The sequence below is a fragment of the Coregonus lavaretus genome (assembly GCF_964263955.1).
Source record: "Coregonus lavaretus genome assembly, contig: HAP1_SCAFFOLD_3278, whole genome shotgun sequence".
NCBI classification, from domain to species: domain Eukaryota; kingdom Metazoa; phylum Chordata; class Actinopteri; order Salmoniformes; family Salmonidae; genus Coregonus; species Coregonus lavaretus.
Window position 1 is genome coordinate 7,811 of NW_028157155.1, and position 27,944 is coordinate 35,754.

The following is a 27,944-nucleotide window of genomic DNA, read 5'->3' on the forward strand; positions in this document are numbered from 1 at the left end:
GTCTATATAAGGTCCCACAGTTGACAGCGCATGTCAGAGCAAAAACCAAGCCATGAGGTCAAAGAAAATTGTTTTTAGAGCTCCGAGACAGGATTGTGTCGATGCAGAATCTGGGGAAGGGTACCAAAAATGTCTGCAGCATTGAAGGTCCAAGAACACAGTAGCCTCCATCATTCTTAAATGGAAGAAGTTTGGAACCACTAAGACTCTTCCTAAAGCTGGCCGCCCGGCCAAACTGAGCAATCGGGGGAGAAGGGCCTTGTTCAGGGAGGTGACCAAGAACCCGATGGTCATTCTGACAGAGCTCCACAGTTCCTCTGTGGAGATGGGAGAAACTTCCAGAAGGACAACCAGCCTTTATGGTAGAGTGGCCAGACAGAAGCCACTCCTCAGTAAAAAGGCACATGACAGCCCGCTTGGAGTCTGCCAAAAGGCACCTAAAGACTCTCAGACCATGAGAAACAAGATTCTCTGGTCTGATGAAACCAAGATTGAACTCTTTGGCCTGAACGCCAAGCGTCACGTCTGGAGAAAACCAGGCACCATCCCTACAGTGAAGCATGGTGGTGGCAGCATCATGCTGTGGGGATGTTTTTCAGCGGCAGGGACTGGGAGACCAGTCAGGACTAAGGGAAAGATGAACGGAGCAAAGTACAGAGAGATCCTTGATGAAAACCTGCTGCAGAGCACTCAGGACCTCAGACTGGGGTGAAGGTTCACCTTCCAACAGGACAACGACCCTAAGCACACAGCCAAGACAACGCAGGAGTGGCTTCGGGACACGTCTCTGAATGTCCTTGAGTGGTCCAGCCAGAGCCCGGACTTGAACCCAATTGAAGATCTCTGGAGAGACCTGAAAATAGCTGTGCAGCGACGCTCCCCATCCAACCTGACAGAGCTTGAGAGGATCTGCAGAGAAGAATGGGAGAAACTCCCCAAATACAGGTGTGCCAAGCTTGTAGCGTCATACCTAAGAAGACTCGAGGCTGTAATCGCTGCCAAAGGTGCTTCAACAAAGTACTGAGTAAAGGGTCTGAATACTTATGTAAATGTAATATTTCCGTTATTTATTTGTAATAACTCAGTTGTTGCTCAGTTGGTAGAGCATGGCGCTTGCAACGTCAGGGTTGTGGGTTTGTTTCCCACGGGGGGCCAGTATGAAAAAAAAAGAAGTATGCAATCACTAACTGTAAGTCGCTCTGGATAAGCGCGTCTGCTAAATGACTAAAATGTAATACATTTGCAAAAATAAAAAAGTTTTTGCTTTGTCATTATGGGGTATTGTGTGTAGATTGATGAGGGAAAAAATATATTTAATCCATTTTAGAATAAGTCTGTAACGTAACAAAATGTGGAAAAGGTCAAGGGGGTCTGAATACTTTCCGAATGTATTTAGGTTTCTACTGATCAATCAGAAATCAATACATACAATTTTTAAAAAAGCACGTACAAAAACATTTAAATAAAAATGGTTTATTCTCTTTAATATAGTATTTGTTCTATTCATAGCAGAAAAGAGCCTCCATGCCACTCAGTATTATTATAGCTCTGACCCCAGGACAGTCCAGCTCCATACTGACCAACACACATCTTACAGCACAACACCAGCGCCAAACTGACCTGGAGTCAGTCTCTGTATCACATCTGACATCAGCTCATTTGAAAACAGGGGAGTTGAGGTGGGTGGGGTGGGGAGCGGGCAGGGATTTCGGGGGGGGGGGGGGGGGGGGGGGGGCAGTTCAAGGAGGCAATATCACACCTCATAGCTTGGATCCGATACGTTGTGTATTGACTGGGTCCAAGCAACGCTAGTACCCAACGTTGTGAAAGATTTAGCTTTTATCCAAGTGTTGTTGTGTGTGTTGCAAGTTGACGTCTTACTCCAGTACGGCCGTAGACTTGGAGGCAGATCGTTTCTGCCACGAAAGGGTTCACAATTTGAGGTAACAAATGTTTTTTCCTGGACAGCAAGAAGGAATGGAGATGCGATCAAAACAACAGAAATCTGGGCTTGTTACAGCGTGGATGTTTCTGTGCAAGTGCAGGTATATATATGTGTGGCTAGGTGTGAGAATGTGTACGTGTCGCGGTTCTCCCCAGGATTATATAACAAGGTGCTACTGCTTAGTATGTTTTCTACACCTGTAACTGACATTTCCTGCAATCTACAGCAAAAAAAATAAAATTTGCTTAAATGATAACATATAAATATAATATTGAAGTTATCGTTCATAATGGCGCAGCCAGTCCACAAGGTGGCGCCGCTCTAACATTCTTTGGGGAGAACTCTTGTGTGTGTGTGTGAGTTACCTCCTCTCTGCCCATCATGTTGCATTGGATCCACTTATTGCCTTGGTGTCTGTGTTGGAGATGGTCTGCTCATTCAGCACTGGATCTGAGAGAGACAGAACATGGTAGTCAAGAGATCATCCCTTTCCAATTCACTCTTCATCAGTACAGACAAAAGTTTAAAGGAATGGTGGGAGATTCACTCTTCATTAGTACAGATCAAAGTTTAAAGGGATGGTGACAGATTTCTTTATTACACAGAGTCAGATGAAAAAGGGTTTATAAGGATACTTCAGGATTATGGCAATGAGGCCCTTTATCTACTGCTAGCATGCTAGCAGATACCCATATACTTCCAGTCATTGTGCTAACGCTAGTTAGCGTTAGCTCGCTAAACTACCTCTAACTGCCTTGATACTGGACACAGAAACATAAAAATAGTATCTACAAGTTCAACTGACTATGCCAAAATCCCACAGTATCCCTTTAATTGACCAAATCTCTCACCATCCCTTTAAGCAATGGGTTTGAACTGCTTCTAACGATTTGCACATCATCACTAACGCAATTTGCATAGATCATTGCATACTGGACACCGAATGAGTGCACTTCACTGCCTAGCATTGGGTCCGTGGACAGGGATGGAGAGAGGGAGACAGAGAGGGAGGAATGGAGAAAGAGAAACAGAAAGAAAAGAGTGACTCAAACAAGAGGTGCGTGTGTCCGAGTATGTGAGCAGAGTTGAGTGATCTTTGTGCAGCTCTCAACATCCTTTCCCCTCCACTAAAAAAAATAATCGGCCAGCGCTCACGTAAAAAAAAAAAAAAAAAAATGCACCATTTGGTTTTGAAGTAGGCTATCATAAGAAGCTTCAACATTTCAACAAGGACCTTGCTGATGAGATGTGGCCATCATGTTAAAAAACGAATAGCTTTTTCTCCAATCTATTGATGATCAGATACTTCAGTCGTAACTGGCTCTGTTGCGCTCGCATTTTACAGCTGATAAGAGAACTTTTAGCACTGTTACAAACTTAAGACTCCTATTTTTTTTCTTCAAAATAATATAGAAATCTAAACGTCTCTGGTGCTGGTGAATGGGCTCATGTGTTGTCTTGTCATCAATTACACAGGCCTATTTCTTGGGTCGACTGATATCTACATCTCTGCTCATCAGTGGTGGGGTAGGCTAAATGAATACAACAGAACAGGCCTTATTAAAACAACACTGACAAAATAATTTTTAAATGCGGTACGAGAACGAAATTAGAGCAAGAGAACAGGCTGAACCTCTAAAAAAATAATAATAATCAGCTCCTCGCTCCAGTCAAACGACGCTCCGCTCCTCGCTCCAGTCAAATGACGCTCCGCTCCTCGCTCCACTCTGCTCATATCTTCTACTGTGTGTGTTTATCTTAAGGGCTCTACACAGTCTAATCAAACGGAGCCGACAGAGGTCTGTTTGCATCCAGTTCCAAAAAATTCTGCCTCGCAAATGTACGTAGAGACGATGGAAACGGACCTCTGTCGGCTCTGTTTGAGTGGACTGTGTAGACCCCTTTACAGAAGAATGGATGCTGCTGGCCTTGGACAGACAGACAGAGAGGACTGACATACAGACAGACAGTGACAGACAGACAGACAGTGACAGACAGACGGGTGTATCTTACAGAAGTATGGATGCTGCTGGCCTTGGACAGACAGACAGACAGACAGACAGACAGTGACAGACAGACAGACGGGTGTATCTTACAGAAGTATGGATGCTGCATGGCCTCGGCAGCGGTCAGTCTCTGCTGGTGGTCGTAACGTAGCAGCTTGTCTAGAAGGTCCAGGGACTCCGGGGTCACCAGGTGCTGGTTCTCTGTCTGGACAAACTGCTCCCAGCGCTTCCTCGTCTGCCTAGGGGGGAGGAGAGGAGGGGGAGGAGAGGAGCTACTGCTTGAACTGGTCCAATAAGAAACACTCATTTTAGTAGATGCAGAGCTAGGGTATGCCTGAAGGGAAGAGAAGGACAGAGACTGAGTACGATGACACATCCCTTCCCAAGTATCGGCGTCCCAAAGGGCACATCCATCCAATAAAAGGAGAGGCTGGGAGGCTAAAATGGGAGGTGATTGGATCTTTACTTTGTATTCTATGTCCGCAGGGCGACACAGAGACAACAGGAAACTGGGACGTCTGTGGATTTCTACATCATATATTTCTATCGGAACATTCCACACGGTAGGCTAGCACAGTGGTATGTTTGCTCCACGTATACAAACAGTCTTGCATACCACGGCACTAAACAAAGCCCAACACAGCCACTGAATACCACCCCAGCAGCCCTCCAACAGCAGCCCTCTCCTAGCCCGAGTGGCAGTGTGTTTCTGTGATCGTGTCAGTGCCTTGCCAAGTTGTTTGGCTTTTCAATGAGCAATGGGGACTTGGCTAGAGCACAAACAGATCTGGGACCAGGCTGTGCTACGCCCCCCCCTGGTGTTACTTACTGGCCCAGCAAGTCTTTGAAACGCGTGTCCAGTTCGATGTGGTACTTGTGCAGGTAACCAAACAGCTCATCTGTCCCAAGAACCTTAGCGATGCGGACCAGCTGGACACAACATGGAATGGACAGTCAGAGGAACTCAGACACTATCCTCACCTTCTACATAAAAGATGACCAGTGTTCATAGTGTGTGTGTGTGTTAATGTGGTCATTTAGTTGTAATAAATAACAGGGTTGGTTGACAATAGAAGTGGTAACCTCCTCTCTAGTGGCTGGTCCCACTCCCAATGATGCCATTCAACACTGTTGTTCTACATACAAGTATAGTATCATGGATTAGTGTAGTGTTGTGCTAGTTACCTGGTCCTAGTTGCCCTGTGTGTGTGTGTGTGTGTGTGTGTGTGTGTGTGTGTGTGTGTGTGTGTGTATATATATATATATATATATGTCTGTGTGTGTGTGTGTGTGTGTGTGTGTGTGTGTGTACGTACCTGGTCGTAGTTGTCCTGGCCATGGAAGAATGGCTCTTTCAGGAAGATCATGCTGGCCAACATGCAGCCTAGACTCCACATGTCCAGACTGTAGTCATAAAGCTACAAACACAACCACAAAACAAAAGGACAATACAGAAGATTGGACAAATACTCTACAACTGATTTTAAAATCACAACGTGGTTCATTTGAACATTATCCATTTTATTGGTACATTTGTAAACATACTACTATTGAACATACTAAATGTTAGCAGGCAAATAAATGTGTTCACGTAACAAGGATTAAACCAATATGTGCATAATGATGCATTGCAGTGTATGTGGATGTTAGTGTGATGTATGTTAATAACTAGCGTGTTAATAACTGGCGTGTTAATAACTGGCGTGTTAATAACTAGCGTGTTAATAACTAGCGTGTTAATAACTAGCGTGTTAATAACTGGCGTGTTAATAACTGGCGTGTTAATAACTAGCGTGTTAATAACTAGCGTGTTAATAACTGGCGTGTTAATAACTGGCGTGTTAATAACTAGAGTGTTAATAACTAGCGTGTTAATAACTGGCGTGTTAATAACTAGCGTGTTAATAACTAGCGTGTTAATAACTGGCATGTTAATAACTAGCATGTTAATAACTAGAGTGTTAATAACTAGCATGTTAATAACTGGCATGTTAATAACTGGCGTGTTAATAACTACCGTGTTAATAACTGGCGTGTTAATAACTGGCATGTTAATAACTGGCGTGTTAATAACTGGCGTGTTAATAACTGGCGTGTTAATAACTGGCGTGTTAATAACTGGCATGTTAATAACTAGCGTGTTAATAACTAGCGTGTTAACTAGCGTGTTAATAACTGGCGTGTTAATAACTAGCGTGTTAATAACTAGCATGTTAATAACTAGCGTGTTAATAACTGGCATGTTAATAACTGGCGTGTTAATAACTGGCGTGTTAATAACTGGCGTGTTAATAACTAGCGTGTTAATAACTAGCGTGTTAATAACTGGCGTGTTAATAACTGGCGTGTTAATAACTAGCGTGTTAATAACTAGCGTGTTAATAACTAGCGTGTTAATAACTAGCGTGTTAATAACTGGCGTGTTAATAACTAGCGTGTTAATAACTAGCGTGTTAATAACTAGCGTGTTAATAACTGGCGTGTTAATAACTTGCGTGTTAATAACTAGCGTGTTAATAACTGGCGTGTTAATAACTAGCGTGTTAATAACTGGCGTGTTAATAACTGGCGTGTTAATAACTGGCATGTTAATAACTAGCGTGTTAATAACTAGCGTGTTAATAACTGGCATGTTAATAACTAGCGTGTTAATAACTGGCATGTTAATAACTAGCGTGTTAATAACTGGCATGTTAATAACTAGCGTGTTAATAACTGGCATGTTAATAACTGGCGTGTTAATAACTAGCGTGTTAATAACTGGCATGTTAATAACTAGCGTGTTAATAACTGGCATGTTAATAACTAGCGTGTTAATAACTGGCATGTTAATAACTAGCGTGTTAATAACTGGCATGTTAATAACTGGCGTGTTAATAACTAGCGTGTTAATAACTAGCGTGTTAATAACTAGCGTGTTAATAACTGGCATGTTAATAACTAGCGTGTTAATAACTAGCGTGTTAATAACTGGCATGTTAATAACTAGCGTGTTAATAACTGGCATGTTAATAACTAGCGTGTTAATAACTAGCGTGTTAATAACTGGCATGTTAATAACTGGCGTGTTAATAACTGGCGTGTTAATAACTGGCGTGTTAATAACTAGCGTGTTAATAACTAGCGTGTTAATAACTGGCGTGTTAATAACTGGCATGTTAATAACTGGCGTGTTAATAACTAGCGTGTTAATAACTAGCGTGTTAATAACTGGCGTGTTAATAACTTGCGTGTTAATAACTAGCGTGTTAATAACTAGCGTGTTAATAACTGGCATGTTAATAACTAGCGTGTTAATAACTAGCGTGTTAATAACTGGCGTGTTAATAACTAGCGTGTTAATAACTAGCGTGTTAATAACTAGCGTGTTAATAACTAGCGTGTTAATAACTAGCGTGTTAATAACTGGCATGTTAATAACTAGCGTGTTAATAACTAGCGTGTTAATAACTGACATGTTAATAACTGGCATGTTAATAACTAGCGTGTTAATAACTGGCGTGTTAATAACTAGCGTGTTAATAACTGGCATGTTAATAACTGGCGTGTTAATAACTAGCGTGTTAATAACTGGCGTGTTAATAACTAGCGTGTTAATAACTGGCGTGTTAATAACTGGCGTGTTAATAACTAGCGTGTTAATAACTGGCATGTTAATAACTAGCGTGTTAATAACTAGCGTGTTAATAACTGACATGTTAATAACTGGCATGTTAATAACTAGCGTGTTAATAACTGGCGTGTTAATAACTAGCGTGTTAATAACTGGCATGTTAATAACTGGCGTGTTAATAACTAGCGTGTTAATAACTGGCGTGTTAATAACTAGCGTGTTAATAACTGGCGTGTTAATAACTGGCGTGTTAATAACTAGCGTGTTAATAACTGGCATGTTAATAACTAGTATGTACCTGATAGTCCACTAGTAGCTCTGGTCCTTTAAAGTAACGCGAGGCCACCCTGACGTTGTATTCCTGAGCTGGGTGGTAGAACTCAGCCAGACCCCAGTCTATGAGACGCAGCTGAGAGACAGACAGACACACAGACAGAGACAGAGAGACAGAAAGAGAGAGAGAGGGGTTTGTAACAGTGTGACATCTGCAGAAGCAGGGCTTCCTGTTTTGCCCTCGAAGCCTTTCAAAATGTCCTTCTGACCAAATAGCGGACCATCTGGGAACTACGGATCTACGGTCGTAGGTTTGGGATCAATTCAAGTTTGATTTTCAGTAAGATTCAGGAGGTAACGGAATTCAACTCGTGATTTGAAAATAGACTGAATATTAACGGCTCATTTTGAATTGATAAATTGAACCTTCAGTTGGTTATAGAGTTGAAGAAAGGACAGATCCAACCATAAAGCTGCATTATGTCACTTCTTGGGCGACCAGACCAAATTCACATAGAAATGTAAGTTATAGATCTGTCATCCTCATTGAAAGCAAGTCTAAGAAACTGTAGATCTGTTCTATGTTCTACTATTTCTATGCTTCCAGATCTTAAGTTTCGTTTTTGAGTCTTTTACTTTCGGTTTGTACACCAGCTTCAAAACTGCTGAAAATACAATATTTTTGGTTATGGAAAATATATTTCACAGCGGTTTAGATGGTACAATGACTCTCTACACTATACTTGCTTGTTTTGTCACATAAACTGAAATTATGAGAAATATTAGAATTTTAGCAACCAGGAAATGGCGGAGCGATTTCTGCAAAGTGCACCTTTAATCTAGGCCTGCAGTGTTGTGTTCTGCTGCTGCTGCGGCTTCATTACCGCCCCCTGGTGGCTAAACAGCACGATGACAGCCCGCCCCAACCTGGACCCTCTCCAGCATCACAGCGTTTTTTGGTGCCATAACTTGACCCATTTAACACCTATTGAAGTTTCCTTCTCTGGATGTGTGTGCCAATGATCTCATCTTCCTCCCGAAGCGTCACCTTGTTACCTTCCCTGATTCTAAAAGGAAATGACTGGCATAAGAAATATGATGGAGAACTCCCACTAACCTATGCATCCACCAATCCAATGCCATTAGATCTGTGGGAAAGCACTGAACGAGTGTATCCCTATATTACCAGACTGATTACTGCTGAATCATCGTGTAGCAAAACAGAAGGTAAGCTTGCGAGACTTGCGGAAGGTTTGTACGGAGGTTGAAACGAGTGTAGACTTCAGGAGAAAGGAGATATTTGGGACGCACACCCCTCTGTGACACTCCCTGATAAACAACGGTGTTGATGCTCTGCCTCTGACCCAGGAGAAATGAGCTGCAGCTATGGGGCGAGCTATTTGGGAAACACTGGCCTAGATTAGTAGGGAACAGGGCAGGAATGTGTTGATCATAGCTTCATAAAAATGGGCTTCTTCTATAGAAATAGGTCCCGTCTCTCGCTAAATGGTAGAAAGCTGATTATTCAGTCAATGTTCCTACCGGTCCTAGACTATGGCGACATCTATATCAGGGGTTTCCAACCCTGTTCCTGGAGAGATACCCTCCTGCTGGGTTAACTCCAACCCTGTTCCTGGAGAGATACCCTCCTGTAGGTTAACTCCAACCGTGTTCCTGGAGAGCTACCCTCCTGTAGGTTAACTCCAACCGTGTTCCTGGAGAGCTACCCTCCTGTAGGTTCACTCCAACTCATATAAAAGACATTCACACTAAACAAAAATATAAACACAAAATGTAAAGTGTTGGTGCCATGTTTCATGAGCTGAAATAAAACCCAGAATGTTCCATACGCACAGAAAAACTTATTTCTCTCAAAATGTTGTGCACAAATTTGTTTACATCCCTGTTAGTGAGCATTTCTCCTTTGCCAAGATAATCCATCCACCTGATAGGTGTGGCATATCAAGAAGCTGATTAAACAGCATGATCATTACACAGGTGCACCTTGTGCTGGGGATAATAAACAGCCTCTAAAATGTGCAGTTTTGTCAAACAACAGAATGCCACAGATGTCTCAAGTTTTGAGGGAGAGTGCAATTGGCATGCTGACTGCATGAATGTCCACCAGAGCGGTTGCCAGATAATTTAATGTTAATTTCTCTACCATAAGCCACATCCAACATCATTTTAGAGAATTTGGCAGTACGTCCACTCAGCCTCACAACCACAGACCATGTGTATGGTGCCGTGTGGGCGAGCGGTTTGCTGATGTCAACGTTGTGAACAGAGTGCCCCATGGTGGGGTTATGGTATGGGCAGGCATAAGCTCCGGACAACAAAAACAATTGCATTTTATTGATGGCAATTTGAATGCACAGAGATACCGTGACGAGATCCTGAGGCCCATTGTCGTGCCATTCATCCGCCACCATCACCTCATGGTTTTCAGCATGATAATGCACGGCCCCATGTCGCAAGGATCTGTATACAATTCCTGGAAGCTGAAAATGTCCCAGTTCTTCCATGGCCTGCATACTCAACAGACATGTCACCCATTGAGCATGTTTGGGATGCTCTGGATCGCTGTGTACGACAGCGTGTTCCAGTTCCCGCCAATATCCAGCAACTTCGCACAGCCATTGAAGAGGAGTGGGACGACATTCCACAGGCCACAATCAACAGCCTGATCAACCGTATGTGAAGGAGATGTGTCGCGCTGCATGAGGCAAATTGTGGTCACACCAGATACTGACTAGTTTTCTGATCCACACCCCTACTTTAAAAAAAAAGAAGTTATTCGTGACCAACAGATGCACATCTGTATTCCCAGTCATGTGAAATCCATAAATTAAGGCGTAACAAATTGATTTCAATTGACTGATTTCCTTATATTAACTGTAACTCAGTAAAATCTTTGAAATTGTTGCATGTTGCGTTTATATTTTTGTTCAGCATAGCTTCAATGGTTGTAAAGATGGGGAGAGGTCTGTCCGTAATAGAGAGACGCTCTGCTTTTTGACAACACTCCACAAAGCAAGTCCTGCAGGCTCTAGTTTTATCGTATCTTGATTATTGTCCAGTCATATTGTCAAGTGCTGCAAAGAAAGACCTAGTTAAGCTGCAGCTGGCCCAGAACAGAGCGGCACGTCTTGCTCTTCACTGTAATCAGACGGCTAATATTAATACTATGCATGCCAGTCTCTCTTGGCTGAGAGTTGAGGAAAGACTGACCGTGTCACCTCTTGTTTTTATAAGAAACATTAATGTGTTGGAAATTCCTAATTGTTTGCATAGTCAACTTCCACACACACTTACCCCACCAGACATGCCACCATGGGTATTTTCACAGTCCCCAGGTCCAGAACAAATTCAAGGAAACTTACAGTATTATACAGAGCCATGAGTGCATGGAAAACCCTTACATTTTATATAGCGCAAGTAAAAAGCAAAACATACTTTTTTTTTTAAAACAAAGCAACACCTCACGGCACAACGCCTCTCCCCATGTGACCTACTTGTTGTGTGTATGCACTGACGTATGTGTAACTGATAGATGCGCACACACACACACACACACACTACATGTTAATGTTTTTAGATGTATGTAAATTGTAAAGTATTTTGTCTGTAATGTGTAGGTTTTCACTCCAACCCTGTTCCTGAAAAGCTACCCTCCTGTAGGTTTTCACTCCAACCCTGTTCCTGAAAAGCTACCCTCCTGTAGGTTTTCACTCCAACCCTGTTCCTGAAAAGCTACCCTCCTGTAGGTTTTCACTCCAACCCTGTTCCTGGAGAGCTACCCTCCTGTAGGTTTTCACTCCAACCCTGTTCCTGGAGAGCTACCCTCCTGTAGGTTTTCACTCCAACCCTGTTCCTGGAGAGCTACCCTCATGTAGGTTTTCACTCTAACCCCAGTTGTAACTAACCTGGTTCAGCTTATCAAGCAGGTCATTATTAGAATCAGGTGTGCTAGATTAGGGCTGGAGTGAAAACCTAAAGGACGGTAGCTCTCCAGGAACAGGGTTGGAGTGAAAACCTACAGGAAGGTATCTCTCCAGGAACAGGGTTGGAGAGAAAACCTACAGGACGGTAGCTCTCCAGGAACAGGGTTGGAGTGAAAACCTACAGGACGGTAGCTCTCCAGGAACAGGGTTGGAGTGAAAACCTACAGGAAGGTATCTCTCCAGGAACAGGGTTGGAGAGAAAACCTACAGGACGGTAGCTCTCCAGGAACAGGGTTGGAGTGAAAACCTACAGGAAGGTAGCTCTCCAGGAACAGGGTTGGAGTGAAAACCTACAGGACGGTAGCTCTCCAGGAACAGGGTTGGAGGGAAAACCTACAGGAAGGTAGCTCTCCAGGAACAGGGTTGGAGTGAAAACCTACAGGAAGGTAGCTCTCCAGGAACAGGGTTGGAGTGAAAACCTACAGGAAGGTAGCTCTACAGGAACAGGGTTGGAGTGAAAACCTACAGGAAGGTAGCTCTCCAGGAACAGGTTTGGAGAGCCCTTAACTATATTAACACAGCTGCCACTTCATTAAAGCCATTAGATGCAGTTTATCATAACGCACTGCCCTCCATTTGGCAAATCCGACCATAACTCTAACCTCCCGATTCCTGCTTACAAGCAAAAACTCAAACAGGAAGTACCAGTGAGGCGCTCAATACGGGAGTGGTGGGATGAAGTGGATGCTAAGCTACAGGACGGTTTCGCTAGCACAGACTGGAATACAGTATGTTCCAGGATTCACCCGATGGCATTGAGGAATTTTCCACAGTCACAGGCTTAATTAATTGTACATATCCCAACGACAAGCCACGGATTACAGGCAACATCCGCACTGAGCTAATTGCCGGTTTCAAGGAGCGGGACACTAAACCGACGAACCATCACATAGGCAAAGCGTCAATACAGGACCAAGATCCAATCCTACTACACTGGTTCTGACGCTCGTCGGATGTGGCAGGGCTTGCAAACTGTCACTGATTACAAAGGGAAATCCAGCCATGAGCTGTCCAGTGACACAAGCCTACCAGACGAGCTAAATACCTTCTATGCTAGCTTTGAGGCAAGCAACACTGAACCATGCATTAAAAGAACCAGCTGTTCCAGACGATTGTGTGATCACGCTCTCCGTAGCCGATGTGAGTAAGACCTTTAAAACAAGTTAACATTCACAAGGACGCAGGGCCTGCCGCTTTACCAGGACACGAATTCAGAGCATGCACTGACCAGCTGGCAAGTGTCTTCACTGACATTTTCAACCTCCCACCGACCCAGTCTGTAATACCTACATGTTTCAAGCAGACCACCATAATATCTGTGCCCAAGAACGCCAAGGTAACCTGTCTAAATGACTATCACCCCGTGGCACTCACATCTGGAGCCATGAAATGCTTTGAGAGGCTGGTCATGGCTCACATCAACACCATCATCACAGACACCCTGGACCCACTCCAATTCGCCTACCGAAAAAAAAAAAGAAGACCTACATGAGAATGTTGTTCATTGACTACAGCTCAGCGTTCAACACCATAGTGCCCTCCAAACTAAGCCTCCCTCTGCAACTGGATCTGGTACTTCCTGACGGGCCGCCCCCAGGTGGTGAGGGTAGGCAACAACATCTGCCACGCGGACCCTCAACACGGGGCCCCCCCCTCAGAGGTGCGTGCTTAGTCCCCTCCTGTACTCCCTGTTCACCCATGACTGCGTGGCCGTGCACGACTCCAACACCATCATTAAGTCTACAGACGACACGACTGTGGTAGGACTGATCACTGACAACGATGAGACAGTCTACAGAGAGGAGGTTAGAGACCTGGCAAAGTCAGCAAGACAAAGGAGCGGATTGTAGACTACAGGAAACGGAGGGCGGAGCTCACCCCCATTCATATTGACGGGGCTGTAGTGAAGCGGGTTGAGAGCTTCAAGTTCCTCGGTGTCTACATCACTAAGGATCTATCATGGTCCACACACACACCAACACAGTCGTGAAAGGAGGCTGAAAAAGATTTGGCATGGGCCCTCAGATCCTCAAAAGGTTCTACAGCTGCACCATTGAGAGCATCTTGACTGGCTGCATCACCGCCTGGTATGGCAACTGCTCGGCATCCGACCACAAGGTGCTACAGAGGGTAGTGCGTATGGCCCAGTACATCACAAAGGCAGAGCTCCCTGCCATCCAGGACCTCTATACCAGGCGGTGTCAGAGGAAGGCCCTACAAATTGTCAAAGACTCCAGCCACCCAAGTCATAGACTTCTCTCTGCTACCCGCACGGAAAGCGTTACCGGAGCGTCATGTCTGGGACCAAAAGGCTCCTGGACGGCTTCTACCCCTAAGCCATAAGACTGCTGAACCACAGCTTGTTAGGAAAATGTGGCGCCGGACATTTGACCGGCAACCATTTTAATTTATTTGGATAGATTTACTGGACCCATATGCGTTGGGCGCGTAACCTGATTAGGGCGACCACCCACAGTGCTCAGAATGACAGAAATAACATTTAGCTTACAGCAATTCATATTAACAGAATATGCAAGTCGAGGATGCAACGATGTGCTGTCCTTCTTAACGAATTCTGATGCATACTTTGTAATGCATTTGTAATGTAATAGATGTTAGAATAACTGTCAAGATTTACTTTTCCTCAGCCAACAAGACGAGTAACGAACAGCAAAATCACTAGCCTACGTCAAACTACTATCCCCAATAGTAGAAAAGTTAACCTATTTTATTGGTCAACTTGTCGAGAAAGAAATCGCCTATTCCAAAACAGACTCTTAGTTATGGGACGATAGATCATCCAACCAGTAGGCCTCGGCTACAGAAAAATACAACTAAAAGGAGTCTGATGAAAGATCAGAACATTTAGCTTTAAAAAAATTTGAAACATTATTATGTCTTCACATTATAAGCTCAGCAATGAGCACAAGGCAGCAGGCCCACGTTCCATAACACATCATTCCCATGTGGCTCAGTTGGTAGAGCTTGCAACGACAGAGTTGTGGGTTTCGATTCGCACGGGGGACCAGTTTGAAAAAAAAGTATGCACTCACTACTGTAAGTAGCTCTGGATAAGAGCGTCTGCTAAATGAAGTAAATTAGCGGGAAAACACAGTTGTCAAAAGCGCACCTCACAAGCGAGCGGTTTCACTTGACAGATGAAAATATCAGTTTGACATTTTGAAAGAGGGGATATCTAATATACAACAACTAGCATGGGGTTGCTAATATGACTAGGATTGGGCCTTTGGCTACTGGACAACGAAAGAAAGTTGATATAAAATAGATTTCCACCAAGGATATGGGGTGATTTTTGGCTAGGCTACTTTGACGCAAGCTAAGACATGTCGTAAAACATTCAGGTTTCAAACAATGAAGTACGTTTTCAGAACGCCTCCCCCCTCCAGCTCACTGCAGAGTGGTGTGTGACGTGCTGATGAAGCCTGCCTTCCGTTGACTATGCATTTGCTGTTGGAGATGCTGTGTGACGTGCTGATGAAGCCCGCCTTCCGTTGACTATGCATTTGCTGTTGGAGATGCTGTGTGACGTGCTGATGAAGCCCGCCTTCCGTTGACTATGCATTTGCTGTTGGAGATGCTGTGTGACAGACTTTCCACTCAAAGGGCTCTGTATCTGTACGCTAACCGGACTATTTGCATTGACCCCCGTGTTTTTTTTGCACTGACATTCTTGCACTAGTTCTATGCACACTCACTGGACTCCACACACACACACACACACACACACACACACACACACACACACACACACACACAATGCTGCTACTGTATTATCTATCCTGATTGCCTTTTACCCGTAGTTACCCCATAGTTACCACCTAGTTACCACCTAGTTACCACCTAGTTACCCCATAGTTACCACCTAGTTACCCCCTAGTTACCACCTAGTTACCCCCTAGTTACCCCCTAGTTACCACCTAGTTACCCCCTAGTTACCCCATAGTTACCTACATGTACATTGCCTTCATAAATTATTAATATCCCTTGACTTCCACATTTTGTTGTGTCACAGCCGGGAATTCTAAATGGATTACATTTGATTTTTTCTCGCCCATCTACATATCATACCCCATAAAGACAAGGTGAAAGAAAGAAAAAATTGGGGAAACTTTTGCAAATGTATTGAAAATGAAATAGGGAAATATGTAATTGACATAAGTATGTTGGAACCGGTACTCCTCGTATGTAGCCTTGTCATTGTTATTTGCTCATCTTTTTTTTACTTTTTAACTCTGCGTTGTTCGGAAAGGGGCTCGTAAGGAAGCATTTCACGGTAAAGTCTGCACCTGTTGTATTCGGCGCATGCGACATAAAATGTTATTTGATTTATTACGGTCGACAGTTTTAGTACTCATCACTGCATTCTCTACCAGAAAGCTGGTTGGCCCTCTGATATCACGTACAGTCAGGGGGAAAAAAGTATTTGATCCCCTGCTGATTTTGTACGTTTGCCCACTGACAAAGACATGATCAGTCTATAATTTTAATGGTAGGTTTATTTGAACAGTGAGAGACAGAATAACAACAAAAAAATCCAGAAAAAACACATGTCAAAAATGTTATAAATTGATTTGCATTTTAATGAGGGAAATAAGTATTTCACCCCTCTGCAAAACATGACTTAGTACTTGGTGGCAAAACCATTGTTGGCAATCACAGAGGTCAGACGTTTCTTGTAGTTGGCCACCAGGTTTGCACACATCTCAGGGAGGGATTTTGTTCCACTCCTCTTTGCAGATCTTCTCCAAGTCATTAAGGTTTCGAGGCTGACGTTTGGCAACTCGAACCTTCAGCTCCCTCCACAGATTTTCTATAGGATTAAGGTCTGGAGACTGGCTAGGCTACTCCAGGACCTTAATGTGCTTCTTCTTGAGCCACTCCTTTGTTGCCTTGGCCGTGTGTTTTGGGTCATTGTCATGCTGGAATACCCATCCACGACCCATTTTCAATGCCCTGGCTGAGGGAAGGAGGTACTCACCCAAGATTTGACGGTACATGGCCCCGTCCATTGTCCCTTTGATGCTGTGAAGTTGTCCTGTCCCCTTAGTAGAAAAACACCACCAAAGCATAATGTTTCCACCTCCATGTTTGACGGTGGGTATGGTGTTCTTGGGGTCATAGGCAGCATTCCTCCTCCTCCAAACACGTCGAGTTGAGTTGATGCCAAAGAGCTCGATTTTGGTCTCATCTGACCACAACACTTTCACCCAGTTCTCCTCTGAATCATTCAGATATTCATTGGCAAACTTCAGACGGGCCTGTATATGTGCTTTCTTGAGCAGGGGGACCTTGCGGGCGCTGCAGGATTTCAGTCCTTCACGGCGTAATGTGTTACCAATTGTTTTCGCACCAACTGTTGTCACCTTCTCACCAAGCTGCTTGGCGATGGTCTTGTAGCCCATTCCAGCCTTGTGTAGGTCTACAATCTTGTCCCAGACATCCTTGGAGAGCTCTTTGGTCTTGGCTATGGTGGAGAGTTTGGAATCTGATTGATTGATTGCTTCTGTGGACAGGTGTCTTTTATACAGGTAACAAGCTGAGATTAGGAGCACTCCCTTTAAGAGTGAGCTCCTAATCTCAGCTCGTTACCTGTATAAAAGACACCTGGGAGCCAGAAATCTTTCTGATTGAGAGGGGATCAAATACTTATTTCACTCACACAATTTATAACATTTTTGACATGCGTTTTTCTGTTTTTCTGTTGTTGTTATTCTGTCTCTCACTGTTCAAATAAAACTACCATTCAAATTATAGACTGATCATTTCTTTGTCAGTGGGCAAACGTACAAAATCAGCAGGGGATCAAATACTTTTTTCCCCCCTCACTGTAGGTTGATACATTGCTGTGTTATCATTTATAAAGCCCTTTTACAAAAACTCCCACTGTTCCTAACATCAATACTAACCTTTAGATATGAGCTGCCGCACCCGGTCTCAGGGATGGCTAACTCTGGAAAATTCCTTCTGTCCGTACTGAGTTAGGTGAATCCGTTTTTTTCCCTACCGTATTTGTGGAACAATCTTTAAAACTGTTCTTAAAATGTGATGTTTTGGTGCCTCTAGGGCAACTCAGAAAGCTGATTGAGGACCTTATTACTGATGAATGCGTTTGTTCTTTATGACCGTGTTTTTCTTTCTACTTGCATTTCTGTAATTCAGGGCTCATCTGTAAGAGAGACGTTGGTCTCAGTATGACTCCCTGATAAAATAAAGGTTAAATAAGATACCTCAGTATGACACCCTGATAAAATAAAGGTTCATTAAGATACCTCAGTATGACTCCCTGATAAAATAAAGGTTAAATAAGATACCTCAGTATGACTCCCTGATAAAATAAAGGTTAAATAAGATACCTCAGTATGACTCCCTGATAAAATAAAGGTTAAATAAGATACCTCAGTATGACGCCCTGATAAAATAAAGGTTAATTAAGATACCTCAGTATGACTGCCTGATAAAATAAAGGTTATTTAAGATACCTCAGCATGACACCCTGATAAAATAAAGGTTAATTAAGATACCTCAGTATGACACCCTGATAAAATAAAGGTTAAATAAGATACCTCAGTATGACTCCCTGATAAAATAAAGGTTAAATAAGATACCTCAGTATGACTCCCTGATAAAATAAAGGTTAAATAAGATACCTCAGTATGACACCCTGATAAAATAAAGGTTAATTAAGATACCTCAGTATGACACCCTGATAAAATAAAGGTTATTTAAGATACCTCAGTATGACACCCTGATACAGTGGGGAAAAAAAGTATTTAGTCAGCCACCAATTGTGCAAGTTCTCCCACTTAAAAAGATGAGAGAGGCCTGTAATTTTCATCATAGGTACACGTCAACTATGACAGACAAAATGAGGAAAAAAAATCCAGAAAATCACATTGTAGGATTTTTAATGAATTTATTTGCAAATTATGGTGGAAAATAAGTATTTGGTCAATAACAAAAGTTTCTCAATACTTTGTTATATACCCTTTGTTGGCAATGACACAGGTCAAACGTTTTCTGTAAGTCTTCACAAGGTTTTCACACACTGTTGCTGGTATTTTGGCCCATTCCTCCATGCAGATCTCCTCTAGAGCAGTGATGTTTTGGGGCTGTCGCTGGGCAACACAGACTTTCAACTCCCTCCAAAGATTTTCTATGGGGTTGAGATCTGGAGACTGGCTAGGCCACTACAGGAACCTTGAAATGCTTCTTACGAAGCCACTCCTTCGTTGCCCGGGCGGTGTGTTTGGGAACATTGTTATGCTGAAAGACCCAGCCACGTTTCATCTTCAATGCCCTTGCTGATGGAAGGAGGTTTTCACTCAAAATCTCACGATACGTGGCCCCATTCATTCTTTCCTTTACACGGATCAGTCGTCCTGGTCCCTTTGCAGAAAAACAGCCCCAAAGCATGATGTTTCCACCCCCATGCTTCACAGTAGGTATGGTGTTCTTTGGATGCAACTCAGCATTCTTTGTCCTCCAAACACAACGAGTTGAGTTTTTACCAAAAAGTTATATTTTGGTTTCATCTGACCATATGACATTCTCCCAATCCTCTTCTGGATCATCCAAATGCACTCTAGCAAACATCAGACGGGCCTGGACATGTACTGGCTTAAGCATGGGGACACGTCTCTCACTGCAGGATTTGAGTCCCTGGCGGCGTAGTGTGTTACTGATGGTAGGCTTTGTTACTTTGGTCCCAGCTCTCTGCAGGTCATTCACTAGGTCCCCCCGTGTGGTTCTGGGATTTTTGCTCACCGTTCTTGTGATCATTTTGACCCCACAGGGTGAGATCTTGCGTGGAGCCCCAGATCGAGGGAGATTTTCAGTGGTCTTGTATGTCTTCCATTTCCTAATAATTGCTCCCACAGTTGATTTCTTCAAACCAAGCTGCTTACCTATTGCAGATTCAGTCTTCCCAGCCTGCTGCAGGTCTACAATTTTGTTTCTGGTGTCCTTTGACAGCTCTTTGGTCTTGGCCATAGTGGAGTTTGGAGTGTGACTGTTTGAGGTTGTGGACAGGTGTCTTTTATACTGATAACAAGTTCAAACAGGTGCCATTAATACAGGTAACGAGTGGAGGACAGAGGAGCCTCTTAAAGAAGAAGTTACAGGTCTGTGAGAGCCAGAAATCTTGCTTGTTTGTAGGTGACCAAATACTTATTTTCCACCATCATTTGCAAATAAATTAATAAAAAATCCTACAATGTGATTTTCTGGATTTTTTTTCCTCAATTTGTCTGTCATAGTTGACGTGTACCTATGATGATAATTACAGGCCTCTCTCATATTTTTAAGTGGGAGAACTTGCACAATTGGTGGCTGACTAAATACTTTTTTTCCCCACTGTAAAATAAAGGTTAATTAAGATACCTTTATTAACATTGTAGAGAACCAGGACATAAAGAGGATATTGTTTGGGAGTGGGCCAATTTCTACCATGTATGAATAGAGGACGGTGTCACCAAACCCGGAATTCCTGATTAAATCAGGATAATAAAAAAATATCCCCACCCTGACAGAGGGAGAGTTTGATGTTGCTCCCAGGTCTCTCCAGATTGTATCTCAGTGAGAACAACCTGTTTAAACGAAAGACTAAATGACGATGATGGGACGGCTAACCTTTCTCATCTGGTGGTCGATCATGACGTTGTGTGGTTTGACATCCCTGTGCATGATCCCCATGCTATGGCAGTGGTCCAGAGCCTGTAGGAGACGAGACAACACAGCGGAACACGCATTAGTCTAGAATACACAGTCTTTATCTGAAGACTCTTTCCAGGCCGTCTTGCACACAAAAAAAATTGTCAATGGAAAACAATTGAAGCCAAATGATTTGAAGTGGGATGCAACAGAGCCAAGTATGTGGGAACCTGCCAACTTCCCTTACCTTGAGAAGCTCGTACACGTAGAAACGAATATCAAAGTCTGTTAACTTCTGGTAAAGCTCCTGTGAATGAGATTAAACAAAAAGGTTAACTACAGTGCATTCGGGAAAGTATTCATACCCCTTCACTTTTTCCACATTTTGTTACATAACAGCCTTATTCTAAAATGGATTAAAGAAAAAAAAAAAGTCCTCAATCTACACACAACACCCCATAATGACAAAGCGAAAACAGGTTTTTAAAAATATTGGCAAATGTAATATATATATTTGTTAAATGCCTTATTTACATAAGTATTCAGACCCTTTGCTATGAGACTCGAAATTGAGCTCAGGTGCATCCTGTTTCCATTGATCATCCTTGAGATGTTTCAAAAAACTTGATTGAGTCCACCTGTGGTAAATTCAATTGACTGGACAAGATTTGGAAAGGCACACACCTGTCTATATACAGTGCCTAGCTAAATAATTCATCCCCCATGGTGTTTTTCCTATTTTGTTGCATTACAACCTGTAATTTAAATGGATTTTTATTTGGATTTCATGTAATGGACACAAAAGAGTCTAAATTGGTGAAGTGAAAAAAATTATTTGTTTCAAAAAATTATACAAAATTAATAACGGAGAAGTGGTACGTGCATACGTATTCACCCCCTTTGCTATGAAGCCCCTAAATAAGATCTGGTGCAACCAATTACCTTCAGAAGTCACACAATTAGTTAAATAAAGTCCACCTGTGTGCAATATAAGTGTCTGCAACACCACTAAGCAAGGGACACCACCAAGCAAGCGGCACCATGAAGACCAAGGAGCTCTCCAAACTTGTCAGGGACAAAGTTGTAGAGAAGTACAGATCAGGGTTGGGTTATAAAAAAATATCTGAAACTTTGAACATCCCACGGAGCACCATTAAATCCATTATTAAAAAATGGAAAGAATATGGCACAACAAACCTGCCAAGAGAGGGCCCCCAACCAAAACTCACGGACCAGGCAAGGAGGGCATAATCAAAGAGGCAACAAAGAGACCAAAGATAACCCTGAAGGAGCTGCAAAGCTCCACAGCGGAGATTGGAGTATCTGTCCATAGGACCACTTTAATCCGTACACTCCACAGAGCTGGGCTTTACGGAAGAGAGACCAGAAAAAAGCCATTGCTTAAAGAAAAAAATAAGCAAACACGTTTGGTGTTTGCCAAAAGGCATGTGGGAGACTCCCCAAACATATGGAAGAAGGTACTCTGGTCAGATGAGACAAAAAATTGAGCTTTTTGGCCATCAAGGAAATTGCTATGTCTGGCGCAAACCCACCACCTCTTATCACACCGACAACACCATCACCACAGTGAAGCACAGTGGTGGCAGCATCATGCTGTGGGGATGTTTTTCATCGGCAGGGACTGGGATACTGGTCAGAATTTAAGGAATGATGGATGGCGCTAAATACAGGGAAATTCTTGAGGGAAACCTGTTTCAGTATTCCAGAGATTTGAGACTGGGACGGAGGTTCAACTTCCAGCAGGACAATGACCCTAAGCATACTACTAAAGCAACACTTGAGTGCTTTAAGGGGAAACATTTAAATGTCTTGGAATGGCCTAGTCAAAGCCCAGACCTCAATTCAATTGAGAATCTGTGGTATGACTTAAAGATTGCTGTACACCAGCGGAACCCATCCAACTTGAAGGAGCTGGAGCAGATTTTCCTTGAAGAATGGGCAAAAATCCCAGTGGCTAGATGTACCAAGCTTATAGAGACATACCCCAAGATACTTACAGCTGTAATTGCTGCAAAAGGTGGCTCTACAAAGTATTGACTTTGAGGGGGAGTTATACACGCTCAATTTCTGTTTTTTTGTCTTATTTCTTGTTTGTTTCACAATAAAAAAGATTTTGCATCTTCAAAGTGGTAGGCATGTTGTATAAATCAAATGATACAAACCCCAAAAAAATCCATTTTAATTCCAGTAAAGGAAACAAAATAGGAAAAATGCCAAGGGGAGTTGAATACTTTCGCAAGCCACTGTAAGGTCCTACAGTTGACAGTGCATGTCAGAGCAAAAACCAAGCCATGGGGGTCGAAGGAATTGTCCGTAGAGCTCCGAGACAGGATTGTGTCAAGGCACAGATCTGGGGAAGGGTACCAAAACATTTCTGCAGCATTGAAGGTCCCCAAGAACACAGTGGTCTCCATCATTCTTAAATGAAAGAAGTTTAGAACCACCAAGACTCTTCCTAGAGCAATCGGGGGAGAAGGGCCTTGGTCAGGGAGGTGACCAAGAACCTGATCGTCACTCTGACAGAGCTCCAGAGTTCCTCTGTGGAGGTGGGAGAACCTTCCAGAAGGACAACCATCTCTGCAGCACTCCACCAGGCACATGACAGCCCACTTTGAGTATGCGAAAAGGCACCTAAAGACTCTCAGACCATGAGAAACTACATTCTTTGGTCTGATGAAACCAAGATTGAACTTCTTGGCCTGAATGCCAAGCGTCACGTCTAGAGGAAACCTGGCACCATCCCTATGGTGAAGCATGATGGTGGCAGCATCATGCTGTGGGGATGTTTTTCAGCGGCAGGGACTGGGAGACTAGTCAGGATCGAGGGAAAGATGAACGGAGCAAAGTACAGAGAGATCCTTGGTGAAAACCTGCTCCAGAGCGCTCAGGACCTCAGACTGAGGCGAAGGTTCACCTTCCAACAGGACAACAACCCTAAGCACACAGCCAAGACAACACAGGAGTGGCTTCGGGACAAGTCTCTGAATGTCCTTGAGTGGCCCAGCCAGAGCCCAGACTTGAACCTGATCGAACATCTCTGTAAAGACCTGAAAATAGCTGTGCAGCGACGCTCCCTATCCAACCTGAGCTTGAGAGGATCTGCAGAGAAGAATGGGAGAAACTCCCCAAATACAGGTGTGCCAAGCTTGTAGCATCATACCCAAGAAGACTCAAGGCTGTAATCACTGCCAAAGGTGCTTCATCAAAGTACTGAGTAAAGGGTCTGAATACTTATGTAAATGTGATATTTCAGATTATTTTTGCAAACATTTCTAAACACCTGTTTTTGTTTTGTCATTATGGGGTATTGTGTGTAGATTGATGAGGGGGAAAAACATGTTTTAATCCATTTTAGAATAAGGCTGTAACGTAAAGAAATGTGGGAAAAGTAAAGGGGTCTGAATTCTTTCCGAATGGACTGTACTTTCAAAATGTTTACCTATTAAAGTGAAAAGTATTTGTTATATGATATCAGTATATTTCCATGTCTGTTAACGTTTCAAACACACAACTACCTTAGAGAGATCAGTAACTTTGCATGAATGTTTTTTTGTAGTAGTTTCACATGAAAGCATGATATTCACCAAACATCAGTACCTTAAAATCTGTGTTATTGATGCACTCAAAGACAAGTGCTGGCGTTCTAGACTGCAAAGAGAGAAGACGGGAGAATGCATCCTTGATTATTAAAAAATAAAGATGGCAGTGAGAGAGTTCTATTGTTGAGGACATCCAATCACAAGCACACATCTCAACAAAAGCAGAGCAGCACACCCCTAAATGCAAATACACTGACAGGAGAGACATTACAATGAAAAAAGTCTCACACTCATATCTCTCCTTGCTTGTGGATCTATTGTCTAAATAGACTTCATTTTACATTTACAGTTTAGTCATTTAGCAGACGCTCTTATCCATTTACATTTACATTTTGGTCATTTAGCAGACGCTCTTATCCAGAGCGACTTACAGGAGCAATTAGGGTTAAGTGCCTTGCTTAAGGGCACATCAACAGATTTTTCACCTAGTTGGCTCGGGGATTAGAACCTGCAACCTTTCGGTTACTGGCACAACGCTCTTACCCACTAAGCTAGCGACTTACAGTTAGTGAGTGCATACATATTTTTATTTTTTTCATACTGGCCCCCCGTGGGAATCGAACCCACAACCCTGGCGTTGCAAACGCCATGCTCTACCAACTGAGCTACATCCCTGCCGGCCATTCCCTCCCCTACCCTGGACGACGCTGGGCCAATTGTGCGCCGCCCCATGGGTCTCCCGGTCACGGCCAGCTACGACAGAGCCTGGATTCGAACCAGGATCTCTAGTTCATCAGCGTATTCTCTCATTCTAGAGTTTACCTCTAACTTTAATGATAGCAGAAAAGGAAAAGTTTGACTTACTATGACTGTGATATGTGGTTGTCTTACCTAGCTAAGATGAATGCACTAACCGTGAGAGGCTCTGGATAAGAGTCTGCTAAATGATGGGGCGGCAGGTAGCTTAGTGGGTAAGAGCGTTGTGCCAGTAACTGAAAGGTCGCTGGTTCTAATCCCCGAGCCGACTAGGTGAAAAATCTGTCGATGTGCCCTTAAGCAAGGCACTTAACCCTAATTGCTCCTGTAAGTCGCTCTGGATAAGAGCGTCTGCTAAATGACTAAAATGTATAATGTCTAAATGAGTCAAATGTAAATCTGTTAGTCAGCACCTCACTGTGTGGGTGCGGGCTCATCACTTCCCTTGTCATGGAGGGGAGGTCACACCCCTAAATGCAAATAAAAATGCACCCAATGGAGTACTGGAGCTGACCGGAGAGAACCATAGAAATATAATCTATAGAACAGGGTACTGGAGCTGACCGGAGAGACCATAGAAATATAATCTATAGAACAGAGTACTGGGGCTGACCGGAGAGAACATAGAAATATAATCTATAGAACAGAGTACTGGAGCTGACCGGAGAGACCATAGAAATATAATCTATAGAACAGAGTACTGGGGCTGACCGGAGAGAACCATAGAAATATAATCTATAGAACAGAGTACTGGGGCTGACCGGAGAGAACCATAGAAATATAATCTATAGAACAGAGTACTGGAGCTGACCGGAGAGACCATAGAAATATAATCTATAGAACAGAGTACTGGGGCTGACCGGAGAGACCATAGAAATATAATCTATAGAACAGAGTACTGGGGCTGACCGGAGAGAACCATAGAAATATAATCTATAGTACAGAGTACTGGGGCTGACCGGAGAGAACCATAGAAATATAATCTATAGAACAGAGTACTGGGGCTGACCGGAGAGAACCATAGACATTTAATCTATAGAACAGAGTACTGGGGCTGACCGGAGACCACAGAAATATAATCTATGGATAGGGTACTGGGGCTGACCGGAGAGACCATAGAAATATAATCTATAGAACAGGCCTCTTCTGTCAAGTCATCGATGGTATAATGGGTGGACTGCCAGCCATTGTGAGTTTACCCATAGGAGTGTTAGAGGATCTAAGCCCCTTCTATAGATGATATTTCTATGAGAGAGACATACCACAGGATCCTTCACTGTGTCCACCAGGCGGATGATGTTGGTTCCACCACGCAGGTTCTCCAGGATCTTAATCTCTCGCTTGATCTTCTTCTTCTTGACGGGCTGAAACAGGTGATTGGTCATTCATTTCCAGACTTAGCACAACAAAAGACCCAACCAGGCAGGGTTGTATTCACTGGAACCAAACGGAAACAATTGGACCCAAACGGGGGGGGGGGGGAGACTTAACTCTACACTAATGAATATGACCCTGTTCAACTGAAGCCAACAGAAGGCCAAGTGTTTTAGGCAGGGGACACATGTCTAGGTTGAGGGGCCGACTACCTCCATTATATACACTCCTAACAAAAAACATTCAAACACATCAAATGACAGCGGCTCACCTTGAGGATTTTAACCACCACTTTCTCATTGTTGCTGACATTGATGGCTTCAAACACCTCGCTGTATTTCCCTCTGCCCAGTTTACGTACCAACTGGTAGTTGTCCTGATTACTGCAGAGGGAAGAGCACCACAAGAGAATTATGAGAAGAGACCAGCGGGAAACGGTAAGAGCACATGAATGCAGTGTGTTATCAGACAGGATTATATACATCTAGAAGGGGATAATACACATTGACATCAGGGTTCTCCTGACTCCTGGCCCGAAGAGCAACTGGGTGATAAACAGGGCTTTTGATCAAACCCTGTAGGTTTGGAATGAAAGCCTGCACACCCAGCTCTCAAGGATTGGGAGTTGGAGAACCCTAGTAACAGTTAGTAAAACAGGTACATCTTTCTTTACCTCCAGCTTGGCACGTGTGCATCGTAGTCCCAGTATTCCCTGCTCTTCTGCGTGTTGACATCGGTGTAGACCCGAGCTTTACTGCTGGCCGTAGGAGGGGGCATCGCGAGCTTGGACGCCCGGTGCTGATGGGGCTCACCTTCCACAACAATACTACTCTTCTTGGCGCGAAATTGGAAGGCAGGACACCGACTTTCGGAGACCCTAGATTTCGTTAACTCCGTGTAAGATGGCTTAACATTGGTTTGGGCTACTTTCGTCCGTGGTTGGTGACCGCAGTCGGCAGCACTTGCTGTGCGGATTGTCAAAGCTACGATGAGCGTGTGTCTAATGCCCCTGAACAGCCTGATTGGCGAGATGCTATGGTGGACCGCCAGTTTCAGGGAGGCGGCGGGATAAGGGGGAAAGAGGACGAGGTAGACTAACACAATTGGCAATAGGGATTCAATATCGGACAGCCAGCTAGTTACCTAACGGTATCTGGTTAGTAACTCAAATAGAGAAATGGTTTAAAAATCAATTTACGAGGCCGAGAGCTGGGCAAGCTAATTGAATTTGACAGACCCCTCTGGGATAAGCAAGATAAGTTAGCTAGTTAGCCTAGATGCTAACCAGCTAAGTTGGGCCCCCAGTGTTCATCACAAGACTAACGTAAACGAATACAATAAGCCACCATCAGTACAATATCAAAACAGCAAAACTTGAGTGGCGATAATAAGTGATCTAACAATGGTCGGTTGATTTAGAAAAGACGTGAAATCAGTCTCGCTACCTGTACGTTACTGTAGAAATGATTGTCGTTAGCTAGCCTGCTAGCTAGCTAGCAGCGCACTCGGGTAGGAAGTCCAGCGACATGTATTTGGGCGCGCCGTGGCACCCTCTCCAGGGCGCAAAGTTCGAAGAAGATTCCTGAGAATATTACACTTGAAACCGCTGAATATGTTTTTGAGTCTGGCTAACGGGTTTAGCTAAGTATTCATTCTAAGAAGAGACCGTCGTTCAAGTCGTAGCTGCTGCTGCGACTCCGTTGCAACAAAAACATCACCCGGAAGTAGTCGCCAGTGACCCCC

The 27,944-nt window shown here is 43.5% G+C and overlaps 1 protein-coding gene across 2 annotated transcripts; it reads right to left on the reverse strand.

The window, feature by feature from the left end:
- Positions 1–1,461: 1,461 nt before the first annotated feature.
- On the reverse strand, positions 1,462–27,917 carry LOC311125748 (casein kinase II subunit alpha'-like). 2 transcript variants are annotated; one of them, XM_084199776.1, is made up of 12 exons: positions 26,875–27,917; positions 26,473–26,584; positions 26,090–26,191; positions 24,130–24,180; positions 20,759–20,818; positions 20,491–20,574; positions 7,863–7,973; positions 5,268–5,369; positions 4,781–4,881; positions 4,042–4,190; positions 2,311–2,395; positions 1,462–1,960 (listed from the first exon to the last, which is right to left on the reverse strand). In XM_084199776.1, the coding sequence occupies exons 1-11, from the start codon at positions 26,976–26,978 to the stop codon at positions 2,325–2,327; spliced, it is 1,047 nt and encodes a 348-aa protein (XP_084055902.1). In that variant the 5' UTR covers positions 26,979–27,917; the 3' UTR covers positions 1,462–1,960; positions 2,311–2,324. The 2 variants fall into 2 exon arrangements, with proteins under 2 accessions (XP_084055902.1, XP_084055903.1); XM_084199777.1 differs by lacking the exon at positions 1,462–1,960 and having other exon boundaries at positions 2,307–2,395.
- Positions 27,918–27,944: the final 27 nt, after the last annotated feature.